A 22517-nucleotide genomic window follows, 5' to 3' on the forward strand; every position below is an offset into this window, starting at 1 on the left:
TTTCATCAGTCACTACTCTTACAATACATTTACAATGCAGGTTACTGTACCTGACTGTTTCAGTTTTGCCCACTCCCACAACTCAGGTAATGTCCATAACATTAATCATACATATTGCATTAATTTCTGGTTTTCTCTTCCTGCTTTCAACAAAAGAGAAAAACACTTTGGCAGAGTTAAGAGTCAGTGAAGTACATGTATTATTTTACATGGAAGCACTTTTTCTGTGTATCTTGTATTATGTAAAGTTCCTAACAAGATCAAGGCAGCCCATTCATAATGGTTGAGTGGATGCTGCTCAGGTGAAACCGCAGATGTACTCCAACTGTTTGATCCTGCTGAACAAGTACCTCAGCATCCCAGAGGCAGCTGTACTCACTGAGAAGTGACAGAGTTTGCCTTATGATACTGCCAGCAGAGATTCCTGAGACTTGGTACCTCATCCTGAGAGAGCAAAAATGAGAACAAGGGTGCTTCTTCCTCATACAGCTTATCCAGGAGAGTATATTCTGGTCTCCCTCCTAGTGGCCAGGGATGTGGGTTGGCAGAACATCCTGTTCTGGAGCTGATCTCAGACCCCTCAGGTCTGTCCATCCTATAGGCATATGCTCAACTAAGGAGGCACTTTGTTTCAGTCATTCATTTTATATATTTAGACATCTGGCTTGAATACAGCATTTAGGCATTTGGCAGCTCCCGAGACCAGAAAATGGGGCATGAATTCAGAATGTTTACAAAGCTTTTTCTGAACTGGTGCCTAATTGCATTCAGCATATGTTGGGAGAAGAGACAGAGCCTTGGTTTTCAGAGCTCTATGGAAAACGAGCTATCCCATGAACCTGCTGTACAGTCAGGAAGGAAGCTGAAAAGACTTCAGCATGTCTCTGTGTCCAGAACTTGGAAAACTATAAGAGTAAATAAACATAACCATTATCAACATCAGGGTAAAACTGAGATGATCATAAATATTTAAAAATAAATGTGAAATTGATCTGGCACAAGAATAAATAATCTGGAAACAACATTTGTGTCCCATCTTTTTAAATGTCATATTAAGTGGGCAATACAGCTTAACGATCTAACAAAATGAATAGTTTGTCAAATGTTTAATTATAAATGGTCAGCTACATCTCCTAATAAAGATTAAATGTGAAGTATCATCAGGTTGTGTTCACACAATGCCTGCTTTCAGTCCAAGCCACTTCTCAGTACAGCACTGACATCCAGCTATAAATATATTCAGAGTTACTCACTGTACACTGCTTAAATTGGTATCATAAAAGACATGGAAGATGCAGAGATGGTCATAACTTAGCCTAGGACAAAGCACTTCACACACCACATGCACTGCCTACTCTGCCCAGCCTTTGCTCATTTTAACTAGGGGTGGCCTTGATCCAAGTCTAACATGTGAACACCAAATCTTTTGTGGGATTTTCAGAGTTAGGTCTGAATGCCATCTTGACAGCAAGTTGAGCCAAAAATTCACAGTCTGTAGTAAGTTGCATTTCCAAGTAAATTTCTAGGAACCGAAAATCTGAAGAGCAGACTCACCTATAATTTTAGTATTGATTCAGTAATCAGTGAAATCTGATTTGACTTTATAATGAAGTTGTATGTTTTCAAAAAACATCCTGAGATGACCAAACCCGTACTATAGTTTGTAAATAACAATTATTTACCTGAATAAACATCAATCAATCAAATCCAATGGCCACTCCTTCCTCCCAGACCTTGTTGGTCTTTGTTCTATTTGCAAAGACTAGTTAATTACCATCAATTAATTAACTATCAGTACAGATGCTGACAGAACCAGAGGGTTGTATTAAACAGTTTGGAAACCATATTCTGTTAGTTCTGAGCAAACATCTCCAAAAATCCATGAAAGGGTGATTAACATGCAGCAAAACTGGATTAGAGGTGTACACTAATAGCTTCCATATATCAAGATGAATAAAAGGCCTTTAATTAATGAATTTTTAAAGAAGACACAAGAAGCACACGGGCTCTGAAGATATGTAAGTTACAGCTGTGCAGAGCTTACAGTGAGAGCACTCAGAGCCCTTGCAGAGTGAAGGCAGAGACAGTGCTTTAGGAGGGCAGAAAGCACAATCCTGACATGCTCAGCTGGTCACACCTGGGACAAGCCATAGTCCCTTTCTCTCCCAGAAGCTTTCATTGCCAGCACATAGATGAAACTCTTTTATCTGAACATTTCATTACACTGAGGGAGTGGTCAGTTGTAAAATACCAAAACGTATGCATTAAAATAGGACTTTCAAAGGACATGAAACTCTCCTGCAACCTCATGGAATTCTGGATTACCAGCTCCCTAAAATGAGCAAACCCTCCAGCCAAGGAATGAAGGGCTTTGCTATTCATACAATAAATATTAACCACTGCTTTGGACCCATTGTGGATAACTGGATGCTTTTCAAGATATCTTGAGAAGGTATAAATCTCATATCAAAACTGCACAGAAGAGACTAATGAAGTACTCTGAATCAATACCTTTTAGTCAAATATAATTTTTAGGGGTTTTTTAATTAATATTTTAATACTAAGAAATGTATTTTCTTAAAGACTCTACTCAGAGGGAAATTGCAAAGCCTTTTAGAGTGATCTGCTCTTCGTCTAATAAAATTACTGTAGACAAGGGATTGTCTTTATAGCTAAGAAATAGGAATAGCAACGGAGGGGTCAGTTCCTCACAACTTCACCCATCTCCCCTGTGAATTTTACAGGGTTTTCTTTATTGTCATTAGCATTCTTTATTCATGCTTCATCCATACTGAATAGCTCTCTAGTTCTCCACAACTGTTATTTTATGTGATGGCTATAAATATACACAAAAGTTTAAAATCAGTGAAGCACTTGCAAATTATCACCCATGACTTTAGCAGCAAGTCTAAAGATAAAAGAGCTTCAAAGACTTTTTTTTAATCATATGAAAGGGTTTGAAGAAAAATGTTATATCTCTGAGCATACTATGGCTGCAATCAGTAATAATGACTAACCTGCTTGTACAAATTGCAAGGAAGAAACGTGATTAATTTCCTCAGCCATGGTTAAAAGGAAATTCAGCACCTTTTCCTGTTGCCTATGAAGATGTTTTATGTATCATAGGCAAGAGGTGAAAATTGCCAGCAATAATCTCAATTTCCTGACGAATCTCTAAATATACACAAGCACTTGTAAAAAATAACATGTGCTTTCATCACTGTGACACAATAAATAGCAATGCACATTTCATGCTGTAAAAGCACCAATTTCAAAACTGTGCCAACAGATCTCAGACTTTGCCTTCAAGGTAAAGACATCAGAAAGTTTTGAAGTGTGAGGGACTGTATATCTTTGGGAGCACTTCACATGATTCTGGAGCTCCAGAAAGGCAGTAAGTTTGCTTTGCTTTGGGGGAATTTCTTGAGGTTCTGGTCCTGATGGTTCAATTTGAACAGTCTTTCAGAAAAAGAACTCACAAACTGGAGTTTCCCTTCCAAAGAGCTCTCAGAGTCCACTTCACTGTGTTTTCAGTGCTCTCTTCCAAGAGGGCCTTAGAAAGGGCTCTTTATTTTTGAATTTCCTGAGGAGGTTCATATATTTGGTATAGCCCCAAGAAGGGCTTAGATGGATTCCTCCTCTTGAAAGGGTTCTTTGTTCCTTCATCACTAGCAAAAGGTAGTGAAATTCCATAAAAAAAATTTCAAGGTCTAAAGGGACAGTAGCCGTGCCAAGGCGAAGACTTACAAAGCTGAAAGACTGAAAGCCTATGATCTAAACTAAGCAAAGCAAGTGAGAGATGATAGGAACATTAATTTTATACAGAGAATCTACTAGGGATTGGGGGGGGGGAAGAGGGGAATTTCCCTTTTAAATCTTCAGTTGTTATGTCTTACCAGGAGAATTTATCCAAGCTCTAAGCACTTGATACTGTTAATTTACCAAAGGTACATTTACACATTGTTATAATTTTGGCCCTGCATCTGTGTGAATTTATGTTCACTAAGTTTAGGGTAACACCACAGAGCAAACAGAAAACATGATCTTCACATTGGGAGAGCCAGAAAGGCAGTGGACACATAAAACCACGGAGAGGACACAGGTGGTGGCACACAGCCTTACAGATGTCTAAACCCATCTGGTCACAGGTTTTTTAAAGCAAATTCCATTCACATCTGGAAAATCTGTTTCACTAGGCAAAGGTCTTCCCTTCTATTTAGCTTTATTTTTAAATCCACATCCTTTAGTAAATCCTTTCCAATTTCATTTAAACATATTTGAATTTGCATATTTAATCAAAACAATTACAGTTCTGAAGCTGATCCCTCTCTTGAATATTTAATTTATACTTCATTATAAAATGATATAACACTTCTTCATTAGAAGTGTTTCTTTTTATCTCTTTAATCACTGAATGTTCTTTTCATGTTATAGAACGTAAATCTAGTAAAAAAATTAACCCTACATGATGCTGAGCAGTTTATTAGCATGTACTGCATTCATTAAATTTGTACAGATTGTGTAGTTTCTCCCAGAGCTGATGTGACCTTGTTTGAAATCATCCTTTCCTTTGGACTGTAAACAAAACCTTTTAATAATTAAGTGATTTCTCAAAAAGCTGAAGTAATTTCTAGCTTCTGTGGAGTTTACAAATGACAAAATTAGAAGAACTCATTAAAGATGCCCTCAAGACAAAAAAAAAATAGTCAGTGTGAATTAATTACTACTGTGGATACAAACTAATAGTTACCAATATCTTTAAAATTTATTTTGGGGAACAATTTAATGTAAAAACTATTTGTAAATCTTGTTAACCTTTGTCATTACCACTCATTGCTTACTGATAACCAGTAATGAGCTTGATACATGTGAGTATGAATAAATTATTTTTATTCAAGACCATGATCATTTTGAGTCTGTATTTTTACTTTGGTATCTTGAGAGGTGACTGCAGAAAGGACAGAGAGAATGGTCAGACACAGAGATCACAGAAATCAATGTTCACATCTCCAGTTGCAATTGGTGGGTTTATAATCACACCTTGGAAGTTTTTCAATTGTCATGTGCATTTGGGTATCTGTCTCTGTAGACCTAGAAACTACACTCACTGGATGAAATATGTAAATCTTTATTTAGTCATACCTTCACTGAAGTCAGACAGTCTTCATTAAATAATTGGAGTACTGACAATAAGTATTGATGGATTTGGCTAATTTTCCCCAGAGTTCAGCAAAAAGATATGCACAGTTTTGCTTATTCCACTGGTCTCACATAGCTTCCTCTCACTAAAAGAAATCTGCCTAAACAGTAGGACTAAACACAGGGGCCTGGCCTGAAGCACAGAAACTCATGATTAGAAAAATGAGAATATAGGTGGACAGGAAGAGGAAGAAAATGCACAGCTTATTGAAGCTATGGTTCTGGTTTACTACTCCCTGCTTCCAGATATGGAATGACCTAGAAAAGAGAATCGTGTCATTGTTGTGTACCACAGCAGAGTGAAAGTCAGGGATGTAACTGAGCTTCAAGAGGTGACTGCCTATAGTGACAGCTCAGAACAGTGTGCTGAAAGAAATCAGAGACTGGAGAGACAGATGTTTAAAATTACTTCATCTGTTTTACTGAAGCTCTGTGAGGTTCTTGAAGACTAGTCTACTTATCATCACACAAGCCTATCATACTTTCAGGTAAACCTTTCTGTTTGTATGTGAAAACAGCTTTTTTCCATAACCAAGCTGATATCTTAATGTGAAACTGTAAGCAACCTACAAAAACACACATCCACGATCTAAAAGATTTTTCAAAAGGAAAATAAAATACTTTTACATAACTAGAGCTGCTCTTCACTCTTAAAATGTAAATTATCCCTTAAATCTAACTTTTGAAGTCATCATTAATTGCCTCATAGGCCTCATTTTACATTAATTGTGCCTCTCATTGAAAAAGTAATACATGTAAAGATTCTTCTCATATTAAATTGCCATTACTTTCCTTCTTCTTTTAGTTAATTGCTCATTATGTACTTCTTAAATTGTTTTGTTCTGCAGGGATTAATTCTGAATGTATCTTCATGAGGTGTGAAACTTTTATGGTATGTTGTTAAACCATGTATGGTGTGTTGCTGGTTTACAATTGCAGGAACTATTCCCTGCCTGTGTCACTTGGAGATAACATGCTTCAAGGGTCACTGAAGGCATATGGCTTCATTCAGTTCTCTTTCAAATGTGTCTATCTCGTTGCCAGGCACATCAGTCAAGTTTAAGTCATGAATAGGAAATAAAAGAAATCACTTTTTAATCTTAAAAGACACAAAAGCAGGAAAGTGAACAGGATCGCCACTGGTTTAGTATCCATGAAGCAAGGTACTCTGCTGCCTGTTTTGGTTTTTTACCTTTCTCCCCTTTACCACAGCTCTACTTAACTTGATCAGTCTTGTTAATCTTGCACTGTTCCTAGGCTTGATCACAGAACAGAACAGAACAGAAGAGAATATCCTGAGCTGGAAGGGACCCATCAGGATCATCAAGTCCAACTCCTTGCCCAGCATAGGACCATCCCCAAGAGTCACACTGTGTTCCTGAGAGCACTGTCCAAACTCTTCTTGAACTGTCAGGTTGTGATCACTTCCCTGGGGATCCTGTTCTAGTACCCAACCGCTCTCTGGGTGAAAACCTCTTCCTGATATTCAGCCTGAACCTTTCCTGATGCAGCTTCCTGCTGTTCCCCTCAGGTCCAGAGAGAGGGGTCACCAGAGACAAGAGATCAGTGCCTGCCTCTCCTCCTCCTCTCGTGAGGAAGCTGTAGACAACTACGAGGTGTCTCCTCAGTCTCCTCTTCTCCAGCTGAACAGACCAAGTGCTCTCAGCCACTGCTCATACAGCTTCCCCTCAAGGTCCTTCATCACCTTCATTGGCCTCCTTTGGATGCTCTCTAATATGAGTGTTTACAGTTTTATGTCTTTCCTATATTGTGGTTCCCAAAACTGCCACAATACTGCAGGTGAGGCCGCCCCAGGTCAGAGCAGAGCAGGACAATCCCCTCCCTAGACCAGCTGACGATGCTTTGCCTGATGCCCCCCAGGACAGGGTTGGCCCTCCTGGCTGCCAGGGCACTGCTGATTCATCTCCAACTTGCCATCAACCAGGACCCCCCCGGTCCCTTTCTGCAGGGCTGTAGCCCAAGTCCTATCAGTCTTTAATTAAAGACTGAGGCAAAAAACATGTTGAATGCTGCTGCTTTTTCTTCATCCCTATTAGCCAGGTGACCATGTTCAAAATCTAATATTTTCCTTAGATCTCCTCTTATTATTAACATACTTTAAAAATCCCTTATTGTCTGATACAAAACTGGCCAGTTTCAACTCTAACTGAGCTTCAGCATTTACGTCTTCTCCCTGCATATAGGAAACACAGCTCCATAACCTTCCTGTGCAGCCTGACCTTTCTTCCAGAGATCAAACAATTTCTTTTTCCTCTTGAGCTCCATAAGGATTCCTTGTTCAGCCAAGCCAGTCCTCCACCCTACTTGCTTGACTTAGAACACAACGTGCTGTCACACATGTAAAACTTATTTGGCCTTCACACCTTTGGCCCAAACATGCTGGATCCATGCTGCTGAATCCATCTCAGTCATCTACTCACCTTTGTTATACCACAATATTCCCTTGCTCTCCCACTGTGATCTTCCTCTAATGTTTGTTAGATTACTAAGTCAGTCTTGCAATACTAAAAACACTCAAGGAAATTAAATTCCAGAGAGTTCTCACCTCAGTGTCACGTTCTGCTGGTGTTGGCTGGGACAGAGTTAGTTTTCTTCACAGTAGTTGGCAGGGGCTGTGTTGAGCGGTGCTTTTATGCTCTGATTTTATGCTCTCACTTTTATGCTTCTGATTCTCTCCCCCACCCCACCCCAGGGAAGTGAGTGAGAGGCTGCATGGGTTGGCAGCTGGGGTTAAATCATGACACATGTTAAAACAAATATGGAATCTTCACAGCCATGAAGAATTGTAATACCACGAGGTACAATGGTACTGCCACTATGCCACGACTTGAAAGTGCAGAAAGGTATCAAACATGAGGTTAATAATGCACCAATTAATTTACATCTCACCTGGGTCCACTGATTTTTAAGTGTATATTGACTTAAACTGTTTTAATTCTTTCCATACCACCAAAACCAACAATTTCCTCTCATAAAACATTAAGATATCTACATTACTTCCAAGTTGGTAATGTGCAACCACACAGGCACAGCTGGTGAAAAAACATTTGTGAGAAATCTCAGAGTCTCTCATTGTCCTTCCTTGTAGGGTGTAGTGATACCATATGTTAGCTGGTGCTGTAAAAATTTCCTTTCCTGTGGGAGCAGCTAATAAAATGTTCTCTCCCCAGAAATGGCAAAAGCACAAAAATGATTCACTGTTAATGTTGTCTGTATGTATAATTACACATACTGTAGCTGCAGGTTACCTGCTGAGGCATTCATGGGCAAAATAAGGGGAAAAAACAATTATTCCAATGTAGCAGTGACTGAAACCAGAACAAGCCACAAAAAGCCAGTTTCTGCTGATGTCACAACTGGCAGAATTTGCAGAAATGACAATTTCTTATTCTATTCTCAAAAGAGCTTTTTTTTAACCTGTACTTTCAATTCGTTGGAATTATAACCCCGTAAATAGAGAATTTTAGTCTGTGTCATCTTGGAATTCAGATTGTTAACACAGCGAGGTACTTTGCAAACCAAAATTAACCTTAGGAATAAATCTGTGTGCGCTGATAAGCCACTGCTGGTTACAGAGGGTGCTGGGTAAGTGTTTATGCCATACTTGCACTGCTAAGGGATTATTTTTATCTCGGTGAAAGTTTGAGCTACGAAATGCATTGGCTACATCTTGTAAGAAGTAACATTTGGCCAGCCTTTTCAATTTTTTTCTTGCAGAGTTCAGTCTAGAAATGGTCTCTTCTTAATTCACAAAAAGGATAAAAGCAAAATAGATTTCTCTCTATTTAAAGCTTTAATGCAACGCTAAAGAGAAATCATCTTAAAAAGCAGTATTTAAATGTTATATAAAAACAACATCTAAGAAGTCTTGTACTTCTCAGCCCTTTGCCTTCGCACATCATCAACATAATACTGTTGAACAGCACCTGTGATCATATACTAAGGATGTTTTCTGTACACCAAATCATTCCCTGCTGGCAAAGGATATTGGCCTACTTATTAAAATCAAGTTAAAAAGCTTTAAGACTGCAGCAAGTGATGGTAGCTGTAAGTGCAAGAATGGGGGACATCCTGATTCATTTTCCTGAAGGCTGTTTAGGAAAGATCTCCACTGCTCAGTGGAGTGCTGTGAAAGGGGACCCAGCAGCAAGGACAGAAAGGGACACCGTGCACACGTGACACATCCCAGTTGGGCAAACAGTTCCACAACTCAGCAGCTCAGTGGAAAATCCTCTCACTTCCTTTGTTCAGTCCCAGTCATTTCGACCTCTTGGCACACCAGCCTGTCAATTTTCCTAACACGAGAGTTTCTGAGGCAGCACAGTAAATCATAAACTGATGAACACTGAAATTAACCCTGCAGTTTAAAAAAAAAAAAAAGAAAAGGTGCAATGTAAAGGTTTACTGAACTGGAGGTGCTCAGGGACAGTGGGTATGGGGAGCCTTTCAGACCACTGTGCTGGCAGGGCCAAAGCACTGGTGTGCTGCAAGAGTGTGAAAAAGAGCATGGCAAGGAGAAGGAGAAACTATAAACCAGCGTAGGTGTTTACGCCTCTGTGCTGCAAAACTAAACCCTACTCTGAACACTTGTTGTGGTTTAACCCAGCAATTAAACACCACTTGCTCCCTCCCCCTGCCCTGCCCCCAGCGGGATGAGGGAGAGAATTGGAAAAAAAGTAAAATTCATGGGTTGAGATAATTTAATATGACAGAAAAGTAATGGAAAATAACAACAATAATGATAAAAGAATCAGAATATACAAAAGAAATTATGCACAATGCAATTGCTCACCACTTGCAACTGATGCCCAGCCAGTTCTCAAGCAGCAGCACCCCCTGGTCAGCATTCCCCATTGTTTATATACTGGGCATGACATAATATGGTATTGAATATCCCTCTGGCCAGGCTGTATCAGCTGTCCTGGCTGTGGTCCCTCCCAGCTTCTTGTGCCCCCAGCCTACTCACTGGGGGGGGGTAGCGTGAGAAGCTGAAAAGTCCTTGACTTAATGCAAATTTAGCAACAACAGAAACATCAATGTGTTATCAATTGTCATCCTAAATCCAAAACACAGCACTACACCAGCTACTAGGGAGGAAATTAACTCCACCCCAGCCAAAACCAGGACAACTATGCGAAGGTTATCCTTAATAAAATCAGATAACTATTTGCAAGTAATATATTCACAGGTTCATGTAATTTATGGCCTGTGTTAGAAACACTGAAAGGAAAAAATTGCTGGAAACTTCTAGGGAAAGAGGAAAAAGTCCAAAGTGTTTTCAGACAAATATGGAGATTTGGGGGCAAATGTAAATATCTTCACTCGTTTGTGATTATCAAAGAGAACACTATTGCAAAGGCAAATTATGAGAAAGGTATCTCAGGCAAGAAACAATCAGGATACCCCCACACTGTGGATTGGAAATGGCTGGACATGTAAGCAGCAATAGGTTCCTATGCACAATATGGGAAAGACTAAGTTAACTAGTAAGCAGTGAAGAATCATGATCCCAGAAGAAGGTGGTGAGAAGTTTTTCTTTTTGAAGAAAAAAAAGATTGTTAAGAGACAAAACCACATTAAAAAAAATCATCCCCCAAAGACCCTACCGCACAAACAAATACTGAAAACCACCTCTGGAATTTGAGAAAATAATAGACCAGAGAGAGGCATGATGGACTTCACAGCTGTTTGTTCTGCCACAGAGGGACCCTATTAGGTAGAAAATACCCCAAAGAACACTGTTCAAATAACTCATTTCTTCATCTCTATTCCTAAACTGCATTCCTCTAGTTCTCCACTAACAGCAAGAGCATCAGCCTCACCTAAGGTCAACAGACAAACCACCAGACTAACAAGAAATGAAGCAACAAATTTCACTATGGCAATATACTATATAAAAGTGACATGCCATACTCAGTCTAACTATAAATGCAATTTTCCTCCTGGGTCAGTTGATGTAAAGTCCTGATATATCATTTGGTGGGAGCAAGATCCATTCCTTTTCCCTTAAAGAGCTATTAACTTCTAACAAAATTTCCTCTTACCCATTTAACAGGGCCATTATACCCTTGTGAGCACAAATTCATCTGCAAGCACAAAGTCCTTGTGACACACAGAATTACTCTAAGTCAAAGCCTGCACTTATATTCCCTTGACTCCAGTGATAACTTAGTCTGTGACCTGAGGCAGATCACTGAATATTTGATCAGGCAACCCTGAAAGTGGTCCAAATAACTATGTTGTAACAGATATTTGGGGCCTTTATCAAGCACGTAGGCTGCTTTAAAAGACAAAAGGATTTCTACAGGCTTGATTTTGATAGAAAATCTTCTGCTGACTTCAGTAGGAATTGGAAGAGGCCTTTAAGAAGTCTATGGAAAACTAGGCTTGAACTATCCAAAGTAGGATCTGATTGATTGCATCCAGTTGATTGCAATAGATTTGTAGGGTCTTCTGTAACTACAAGTACTGCTTGTGCAAGCAAAACCCAGAAGCAGAATCCAAATAACAGTAAGAAACGCCAGCCCTAAACTCACATTCTGTTTCCACTATAAGGCAATTGCCAACAGCTCCTGCTTGGTCACATGGATAAGCAATATGATTCCAGTTTTCTCTCCAAATGCAATCTGGTCCCTTAAAAGCCCACTTAGGTCCATTCAATTGGGAATGATTGAACATAAACCAAAAAGAAGCATTACGTATCCTATCGTGAATTTACAAATATGACTCTGCGTCACAGTAAATGAATCTTTCAAAAATCCCAGTTAAAGTGATTGAGCTGCTCAAAAGGGATGCTGTCAAGCCTTGCATCAACCAGCCTGCCTTTATTTTTTATGGAGCAAATAAATAGCTTTGCAAGAAAACATTTGCTTGAGGAGAAAATAAAGTGTTGCTTCTAAGAATCAAAATGCATTTGTATTTTCAACTCATCTGTCAGCTTCTAGCTCAAGGCAACAGATCTCTATTAGTATTTATTTAATATTACATGTTTAATATTTTACAAATGTTATTACAAAACCACAGACAAGGGTAATAATCTTAGAAGTTAAAATAATACACCAAATCAGAGACGAATAGAGCTGAGCAGTGAAACAAATTCATCAGAGTCAAGAGAATAATCCACCAAAGACCTGTTTTCTGTGGCTTGTTACAGTTTATCAACAACGGATACTTCAAATACAGTTTCCAATACTTGGGGATTTTCTTGCACTCATGTAACACAAATAACCAGATATTTGTGCAGACGATGAGGTGACAAAAAAGCCTCCTGGGTGAGGACAGGGGGATAAGTCTCCATTTTGTCAGAGTCTAATTCCTCACAGAAGTTTGGCTCACAGTAGTGTTACATCCTTTGGAACAAAATCAGAAACATAAGGAGACAGGAGCATGTTCTACTTAGCATGTTTAAGATAAGCAGGTAGCTCAAATGATCCTAACGCCTGCTGCTATTTCTGCAGTCAAAAGTAAACTCTCCTGTTTCTGGAGATGTTTGCTCTCACATGCTTATGCATAAAATTTCCCTATCCAGACCCACAGTGTCTGCTTCTCCATTATCCTGCATGATAATGCTTATCACACAGAATACTAGATGAATACTAGATGAATCAAGATACTTCTTAAAAAAAAAAAGGAAAGTGGCAATGAAAGATGAAGCACCGTGGGCAATATGTAGTCATGGATTGGAGAGCACTCTTTTAAAATGGAAACATTATTTATTTCACTAATACTGTAATTATAATGTAGTTTTTGTAGAGCAATTACTATTTTTATTAAGTGATTCATCATAGGCCTTGCAGCTGAAAGCAACACAAGTAATCTAGAGATGACTGGTCCTGCAGAGACGAAACTGTAACTCAGCAGCAGAGCCAGACCATCCAGCCTGAAATCACCTGCTGACTACAGGTTTTCCATGTAGCCCAACTACAGGAAATGGCAGGCAGCCCCTGGGATCTGCACCTCTGGGGAAAAGCACTTAGGATGCACCTGAATGCCACGGCTCCCCACCATAATATGAGAACACATTTGAAGCAGCCACCTGTATCTCGCAGTGTGTGGCCCCAGCTGTGCACCAGAAGCAGGTGGCTGAGGGAGGGACCTTGCTTTCCAAGCTTAACATCTGTAGAAATAATACTGTGCTTCCCAAAAGCTTGAATATTGCACTGCACGTTCATCATAGGATTACAGACCTTCACAGAGTTGGAAGGGAGCCATCAGAATCATTGAGTCCAGCTCTTGGCCCTATACAGGACACCCTAAGAGTCACACCACAGGCTTGAGAGTATCGTCCAAAGGTTTCCTGAACTCAGACAGGTTTGATGTTGTGACCACTTCCCTGGGGAGCCTGTTCCAGTCCCCAACCACCCTCTGAGTGAAAAACCTTTTCCTGATATCCAGTCTAAACCCCCTCTGACTCAACTTCATGCTGTTTCCTTGAGTCCTGTCACTGGTCACGAGGGTGAAGAGATACCTGTCCCTCTGCTTCCCCTCATGAGGATGTTGAAGACAGCAACGAGGTCTCCTTCCAGCCTTATCCTGATATTATCTGAGAACTGTGAGAAGGGCTGGTAATAAACTGCTAAAAAAATCTATACATTACAGCTCAGTAATGTGTTTTCATATAGCCAGATCCAAGCCACGATAAAGTCAGATAAGGCAGCATATATTATGCTACCTTGCACACTACAATCTGCTACAGATGTAAGTATTTTATGTAGGTCAGGCACTGCTTCCCTGGAGACAGACGAAAAGCCATAAGGAAATCAGAGCAGTGTCAGGCCTTATTCCAGTGATCCAGTCTACTCCAAAGTTTCAATTATGCAGACAGTTGTGTCTCTCTGGTCTTGTCTATCAACATACTCTTCCCAATCAGCTCCTGCAAGGCTAAGTACAGCAGACCAGAGAACATCACCTCATGATGCAAACCGAGAGAAAACTCCTTGCACTCATGAGGAGGTAACAGCTTTGTCAGTTGAAAAAAAAGAACAGAAAAATCATCACAACACGGAGCTGCAAAACAAGGTTTTGAGAACAGAAGGCAGCTCTCTGGCCCTCACAGCGAGGAGAATGGTGTTGTTAAAAGAAGCAGTCTTCCATTTCACTCTCCCTTTCCTCAAAAAAGTGCTCCAGTGTAACTGAAAGGGGATCTGTGCTTCACTCTTGCTGAAATAACACTTTATCCCTGACAGGCAGAAGAAAAAGAATTTCAAGAAACCAGAAGTAAGAATGAGGTTTTTTTGTTATATCTTGCAGTCTCAGCAGAGAATTCTATATTCGTAAAATAAGTTCCTTTTTTTGCTATTGTACGAGAGTATGCTTTTATTCTGGCAACTAAAAGGCCCAAAATACAATGTTAGCTTCCACTAATGTTTCATAGCAGGATATAGAATTTAGTTTTATAACACACACCGCACCATTTTTCATTACCACCTATCTATCTAAGAATTTCTCTTGTATAAAAAACCTGAGAGATTCTCAAACAGAACAGCACCGTATTTTTAGAATGGTATTTAGCTGGGAAGAGATAAAGAGAAAACACACAAATCACACACAATACTGCAAAGGGTAAACACGTGAAGAGCATATGATGGAAAAAGAAAATATGTGCACTTATGCACTTTATGAATATCTTAATTCCCTTCCCTCTGGAAGGCAGCATAAATGCCTCTATATTCTACTTTGCTCCACAGTGATTTTCCTAATTTAAATAAACCAAGTAATCTAGAAAGGCTTTTCCCATCACGCCTGTGAGAAACTATCCTCCTTACAGAGTGTGGGATCATAGGTAAGTAGGGAGTTTTAGGTATCATCTCTGCAAAATTCTAGCCTTGTTACGTGAATGAAAGAATAATCCTAAATTCTGTATTTCTACCTTTGTCCCTGATTAAGTTCTTTAAAAAGATATAGGAGCTTTTTCTCTTTTTCCCCCTCCTTCCTCCTCAAAAACTAAATTCATCTGCCTGCAGATCTGTGGATCTCCTTTGCATGCCATCATCCCTACATTTTTGACTATTTTCCCCCCTGCAATAAGAAACAAGCTGTATTTTAAACATAAGAAACCAGTGTTGGCTGTGTTCCTTACCCTGATTCCCAGTTCCACATTCTCTCCTCCATATACTTCCATGCCTTCATCCAGTAGTCCAATCTCTTGGAAGTATTCTCTGTCTACTATGAAGCATCCAATCAATGCAGGACTTCTGGAAGAACAAGCCAGCAGCAACCAAAATCAGCAGATAGATTATGAACAATTTTATTATTCAGGTATAGATGATATTTATAATTGCTGGGTAAAACAGTGCATCAAAACAGGTTCTTAGGGAGGTATTTCTCGAACAGATTTATTCAGCCTTGTCTCCTAATATTCTTCATTCTAAAGTGAAACAAGTGCCACTGAAGGAAAATAGACTCCAAATTATTGCATATACATATTCACCAGAACAGACAGGATTTCAGTGCTGACAGTACTAGATCCAGGAATCCCAGCTTTGTTTCTGAGGCACCAGCCATTCCAGTCTCTGCCCCTACTAAGTCCTCAAGTTCCTTGTCTGTGATCATTTCAAAGGATACCTACTGATGAGCAGTTCTGTGTGTTTAGCTAGAAGCCAGGTTCATCTAGAGTTAAGAAAACTTGTGTCTGTAAGTTCATAAAAAAAAAAAAAAGATACTATTTCTTGAACAGGATCATCCAGATAAGGTTTTCTAATACAGAATCAAGAAATTTCTGCCCTTAGCAGCATACTGCAACATTAGTTCATTGTCTTGGGCCAAACTTAAATACATCACATATCTTTACTGAATCAGTAAGCTCTATTTATGTCATGATCTGAACCAACCAATTTTCACTACACAGAGCCAATCTTAATAAGGTAAGAGTTCAAGCACAGAGACTACAATTTCACCTTTATGAGATGCAGTGGAGAAGAACACAAAGTCATTTAGCCTCTTCATTTTTCTCATATCTTATAATTCGCAACAGCAAGAAATAAAAAGGTCTTTTCTGATTATTATGCTGGTATCAGACACTCTGGTAACAACAGGATATTAATTAACAGGATAGGGGAAATAATCCTGCTTTTATTGGGAACACTCAAGCTACAGTAAGTGTAGACATCTGCTTTCAAACAGATTATAGGATGTCTTAATCACAAATTGTACTATTCTACAGAAATCTATATATTTATGCTTTTAAGGGCTACAATAAACACTTTATAACAATAAATTACTGTCTTTGATGTATTTATTAATGAAGAAAAAGCAGTTAGCATCACTTCAAAAGTTATTTTTCCTTTATGACAAGGTACTCTTGCTTTTAGTGCTCTATTTTGAAGTATTTCTCAGAGTATTTGCTTCCCTTTGTTATAATTCTAGAAGCATATTGGAGGTATGATAGCAGCCATCAATCAGTACACATGGTTGTGTTTGTTGGTTTGTTTTAATTATCCAACACACACATGCAGCATATTGCACTGAATAAAAGGTGCCAGGGAAAGGGCTAGGGAACAAACCTAAACATCCAATATTCATAAAGGAAATTCACTCCCCAGTCCTCATAAAGAACAGAGTTTGGGGGTAAAATGGAAAAGTAGATTTCCTCTTTATTCTGTGCTTGAATACTTTTAATTTTAAAAGTCACCATACTAAAAAATCTATATAACTAATCATAGAATTGCTTGGACAGGAAGGGACCATAAAGTTCATCTAGTTCCAACACCCTGCCATGGGCAGGGACACCTTCAACTAGACCAGGTTGCTCAGAGCCCCATCCAACCTGGCCTTGAACACTCCCAGGGATGGGGCAGCCACAGCTTCTCTGGGCAACCTGTTCCAGTGCCTCACCACCCTCACAGTAAAGAACATCTTCCTGATATCTGATCTGCCCTCTTTCTGTTTTTTAGCCATTCCCTCTGTTTCTATCACTACCTGCTTTTGTCAAAAGTCCCTTACCAGCTCTCTTGGAACCATCTTTTAGGTACTGGAAAGTGCCATAAATCTCCCTGAAGAATTTTCTTCTCCAGGCTGAACAAACCCAGTTCTCTCAGCCTGTCTTCATAGGAATATTTTTATACCATTAACAGAGTTCATTAACACTGATAATAATTTCTAATGCTGTGGAAATTATCACCTCTTTTTACATATGTCTGTGGCAAACCTGATAATTTTTATCTTCTACTTTCCAGTTCTAGGTCCTGTTCTAAAGCCCAGCACATGGGTCAGCGCAGTGTTTAAGCCAACAGCTCCTGAAAAAAGTGCCTGCCAGAAAGGACAGAATGACTGGATGAAAAATACCCCTTACACTAACTCCATGTAAACTGGTTGGTAGTGATGATCCCCTTGTGCTGCCACTGCTATTTGAGATTCTGCTTTGCAGATGGTGAAAACAGGTTTCACACTTACTTTCTGCAGTGAGCCAGAGTACAGGTACCAGTGGCCTCCTTGGGTATGAATGCATATATGAATACAATATATGAATGCATATGTGAATACAACTTTGCCAGGAAACCTTTTAAAAGATTACTGAAACCCAGAGTTTTTCATGAAGACTGTGTAGAGTTACAAGGACAAAAGCTGAAGAGGACAGCTCAAGGACATGTAAATAATTCAACATTACAGTCAGTAAAACCTGTGACATAGCTCAGACCCCTCACCAGCTGTGAGCACTGTCAGTGACACACTAATCTAGGCCACAGTTACCTTATTGGAGCAGTTGTGTTCTCCAGTTTCCACCACGACTTAGGAGGGTTCAGATATCGGCACCACAGCTCCCAGTCAAACCCCTGTGCTGAGAGGGGATACTCCTCTATTTCAAAATTATCATACTTAATGTTATCAAATGATGGAGAAATTACTCTTTTTCTGTTTTCTTTTATCCTAGTGAGCACTGGTTCAGCCCTAGGGAAAAACAAAGGTAAAGTGTTAAGATTAAATGAGCAAAAGCATAACACTTACAGAAATCATAGAATAGTTTGGGTTGGAAGGGGCCTTTAAAGATCATCTAGTCCACCCACCAAATAAATAGCAGCTTCTGCCCTATAGTTCAGAAAGGGCAAAGCCTAAAGCTGTTACCCATTTAGAGCTCCCTTTGCTTTGAGATGGAGTTTTAACAGAGCAGGGTCTAGCCCAAAATAACACACTGCAATATTTTCTCTAGGATGCCCTATTGTTAACCTTGATGTTAGCTGGTGGATGGAAGAAATGAGTATCTGCATATCATAGAGCATTTATACCCTCACTACCAAATGACAATAACTTCAGGCTCTCAATATTATCAAGGACATCAGGATCAGCGTTAATAATAGATCTATCCTAGGGACAGAAACTCCTGCCTTTTTACCAGTATTTTTACTTAAGAAGCAAGGGAGATATTAAATCCAGACTGAGCAAATATAAAATACATTATTTTAGTTATGTCTGCTTTAGCAGAGTGGCAACCTCAGTGTCAAAATAACACTTTGTTTACACTGTAGAACATAAAGGAATCATAATATTTTTAATGAAAAGAAGATAAATTTGCCCTCAGGGGCAATGGGCTACATTATTAGGGGAGGTTTTTAACGTGCAGTTGTCCAATATCATTTTAATACACTGTCATTAGATGAGCAGATAACTCAAACCATAAAAATGGACCTAGATCAGGTTACACAGCACAAACACATTTTTCATGCTCGTGTCCATGACTGTGTCTGAATCTCCATTAAAAAGATCAGAACGCTAACTCACTCTCTATATGCAAGAGAAATGTCATTCAGTAACTTATAATCAGTGCTTGGAAAAAGTGCCTTGGTCAGAGAAATTCAAGCAGATACATACCATCCCACATTGAATTCCACATGGGCATCAAAGAGAGCGACTACTGGTGCTGTGGCTGCTCTCCATCCACTCACTCGGGACCGGATCAGCCCCTCCTGCTTGGTGTGTCGAACAACCTTGATGAAGCCAGGCTTGTGGGCATTCACTTCATCAACATACTTCTGCAGTTTCTCTTTGAGTTCTTCTGTAGAAAGGAAAGAATTTGGTGTTAACATGAAGTATCAGCTCGACAAGATGCAAAACCCTGTTATTTCAGTAAAACAGGAGCAGTTTTCATACAACTACTGAGAATTCTCAAATAGTATAAAGGGGAGGCAAACAAAAAGTAGAAGGACCATAAATTATATAGTAATAAAAAAATTTCAGATGTAACTATTTAGCCTATTTGACTGGCATCAGAATCTTGACACTGTTTAACACTAGCACACCACAAAATAGAGTGCCATAGCTACATAAGTGCATAGTATATTACTGTAACAACAAACAAGATAACTATCTTATGTTTCCAGAAAAAAAATATGCCCAAATTGTCCATGAACTTTATCTAGTGATATTTCAAGAAAAAAAAAAGAATAAAATTAATTATTTTTCCTCTTTCCATTTTTCTTCTTGAACTTTGACAACCCTTTTCTGTCTCTACTAAAAAGTTCCATGACTTATGCTCTTCTCAGCAGAACAAAGACTAGTAAAATTAATAAATTAATAAAAATTTATTAATTTAGATATAATAACTTTTAAACCAACAGCTATTTTATCTCTGGTTTAAAGACCACTGCCTGAGAAAATACAATATGTGCAGCTGAAATATGCTATTCACTGTTATTATTAACTGAAAACATTCTTCACTACTATTCTTTATTAGCATTGCTATGTTCTATTCATGTTATGGTACCACTCAGAACTCCCTTCATGCCATTAAGTTCCCTTTCTTCCAAATCTCTCCACAAATCAAGGAATGTCTTTGCTGTGATGCAGAATAATGCTGCTGCGGCCACAACGCTAAACTGGGTATCATCAAATCTGCATTAAAAGTTCAGTGCTGTCTAGTCCTTTCTGTGAAATATTGAGCAAGCCACTTAACTTCTCCATAATCAATTCCCCATCTGCAAAATGGGATCACCACACTTACTTCTTCATTTTCAGTCTATTTAGGCTTGAAGCCCTATAGAACAGCAGTTTTACTTTTTTTCTGCATTTGGCCTAAAGCCCGGGGGCACTGAGCAGAGGGGAGGCTGTATCAGACAAGGGATGGCATCAGAGTCCAGCCGAGGAAGGAGCAGCATCCCTGTAGTCAGTGGTGTGCAGTGGGGAAGTACAACTGCTGTCATGTTGGCTGGCCCAAATTGCTTCCCAATAAAATACAACCCAGTTTTTCTTTTAAACCTAAGAAATGAGACTTTCTCTTCTGTTTATTGTGCATTTGCAGTGCAATTTGCTCTTAGCTACACACCAGGGGACATCTCTGCATTAATCCCAGGTAGCTTCTCAAAGGATCAGCCAACCACTCTGGGAACTGGCCACCTCAGACAGATCTGGACAACGTGCACACTAGAATGGTTAATGCAACAAAAAATTAAAAGCAAGCACACTTTCTTAGGCACGTTAAATGTTCATTCTTGGAAAGAAGGTGGACGTGTCCTCTTTAAGTCAACAAATATTAACAGAGCTGTTTCAAAAGGGGTCATCTAACCTAAGACTGTTACAACCCATATGAACTTAGTGACCTACTTCTCTAGGACATGGAGGAAATGACAAGATGCTCAAGTACAAAAACTCCTTAAATTGATCCCTCTTTGCAGACAATCTCAGGCAGCCTCCAGGTGTGATGCCTGTGCAGCTGGTTCCACAGGCATTGCAGGACTGTGCATGCCACATACCTTTGTGTAAATGAACTCTGCATGGAAGTGAGAGAATACCAAAGGAAAGTGCTGATATTTACAGGTTTTCATAAAAACAAGAATTAAAAAAGATAGTCTGCTGACCATATCCATCACAGTACTTTAAAATGAGGTTATATTTTAGGAATTTATTGGATATATTCCTGGAATTTCACAGGTTATACTGCCAACATCTATTTAATTTGTTTGTCTATGACTGCATTGCTTGGAATAAACAACATGAGCCACACACACATAGCATGGAACACTATTCTACTTTGTATTAGATTTGCTGCTTATTGATCAATACACTTTTTCTCCTTTATAAAGTCAGGAAAACATACTCATTTCTATCATACTTGTGCCGAGCCACATGTTCCTATTGTTCATTCCCTAACATACAGAGATTTGTAGCAAGCACAAAACTATCAAACCAACCACTAGCTAACAGCACTTTAAATTCAAAAGAAGACATTTATGTTACTGAAATTGTGCCCACCTAAAAATAGAGCAAAACAGTTCTCTATTCCCAAAATGTAACATTGTGGAGGGTGAATATCAAAACGTGAAGATCAAAGCTTTGTTCTTGGTGTGAGTGGCTGTACATAGCTTTGCAATACCAGGAAGCTTTATTTGCCACAACAATGCAGCAGCACCACTGAGTATAAGATGTATGAAAGGAAAGCAGGTTCTAATCAAGGACTTGAAAATCAGTAGCCTTGATAGAGTCATTGTTCTCTCAATCACTTTGTTTCAGTAAGTGGGTTATTCTTACTCCTGGTCACATACTTTTCCTAATGTGGACTGACTTAATAAGCTTGAGTAAACACAAAATAATTTTCATAGCTAGGCGTAGTATGGAAACAGGTGGAAATGGAACAGAAACCAAATCTTGGCTTGCCACCAGCATGACTTCAGTGCACATTACAGCTGTGACATTTACTGGGCAGTACGCACTTCCAATTTTCTGGTTATACTGCAGCTTTTTGCAAACTAAGTGAATGGCCTGAGCAGATCTCAGGGGAACCTTGCATGTTTACCCATGGTCAGTCAGTATGGAGGAATCTTCTCCTGGACTTCAGTATCAGCCTCAGGGGGTGGAGGAAAGTGCTGCATTTTACCTAATTTTCAACCCCGGTCCACAAGCAGTGCCTTATTCTGTAGCATGTCCACAGGAGACAGAGCAGTATTTTGCAGTCAGGCACTTTCTGGCCTTTGTTATTTAAAACAGATCAGCCTTGCTTTGCAAAGGCAGAGTGCTGAGCAGAGCATTATGTGCACCCTTTGTCTTACAACACCCACTGGGCACACTCTCCCAGAAGAAAAGATACGGCTACTAAAAAAAAATGTATCATTTTCACTCAGCCATAGGACAGAGCAGACATGTAAATGAAGCTTAAAAAGTCACTATTTTGGGAAGAACTTTAAAGATGGCCTAGCAAAATACTTGAGTCAGGTTTTTTCATGCATTCCACATCTTCCTGACTTTTACATGAGAAATCTGAGTTCAACTGTTTGACAGCTTTAGAGCACCCTGCCCAACTGGCCTGAATGATGGGACTTTCCCCTCAGAAGTAATCATGCACTTTGTGATGGCACTGATGGTCATCAGCAACA

The 22517-nt window shown here is 39.3% G+C and overlaps 1 protein-coding gene across 2 annotated transcripts in view; it reads right to left on the reverse strand.

Moving 5' to 3' along the window:
- GALNT18 (polypeptide N-acetylgalactosaminyltransferase 18) overlaps positions 1-22517 on the reverse strand; it is a 225929-nt gene that overhangs the window by 57438 nt on the left and 145974 nt on the right. For both annotated transcript variants that reach the window (XM_018076080.2, XM_018076079.2), the window contains exons 5-7: positions 19024-19207; positions 17908-18105; positions 15299-15413 (exon numbers count right to left, since the gene is read on the reverse strand). In XM_018076080.2, coding sequence (XP_017931569.1) covers positions 15299-15413; positions 17908-18105; positions 19024-19207 — 497 coding nt within the window. The remainder of the gene's footprint in view (positions 1-15298; positions 15414-17907; positions 18106-19023; positions 19208-22517) is intronic.

The sequence above is a fragment of the Manacus vitellinus genome, unplaced genomic scaffold (assembly GCF_001715985.3).
Source record: "Manacus vitellinus isolate BGI_N305 unplaced genomic scaffold, ASM171598v3 scaffold_30_pilon, whole genome shotgun sequence".
NCBI classification, from domain to species: domain Eukaryota; kingdom Metazoa; phylum Chordata; class Aves; order Passeriformes; family Pipridae; genus Manacus; species Manacus vitellinus.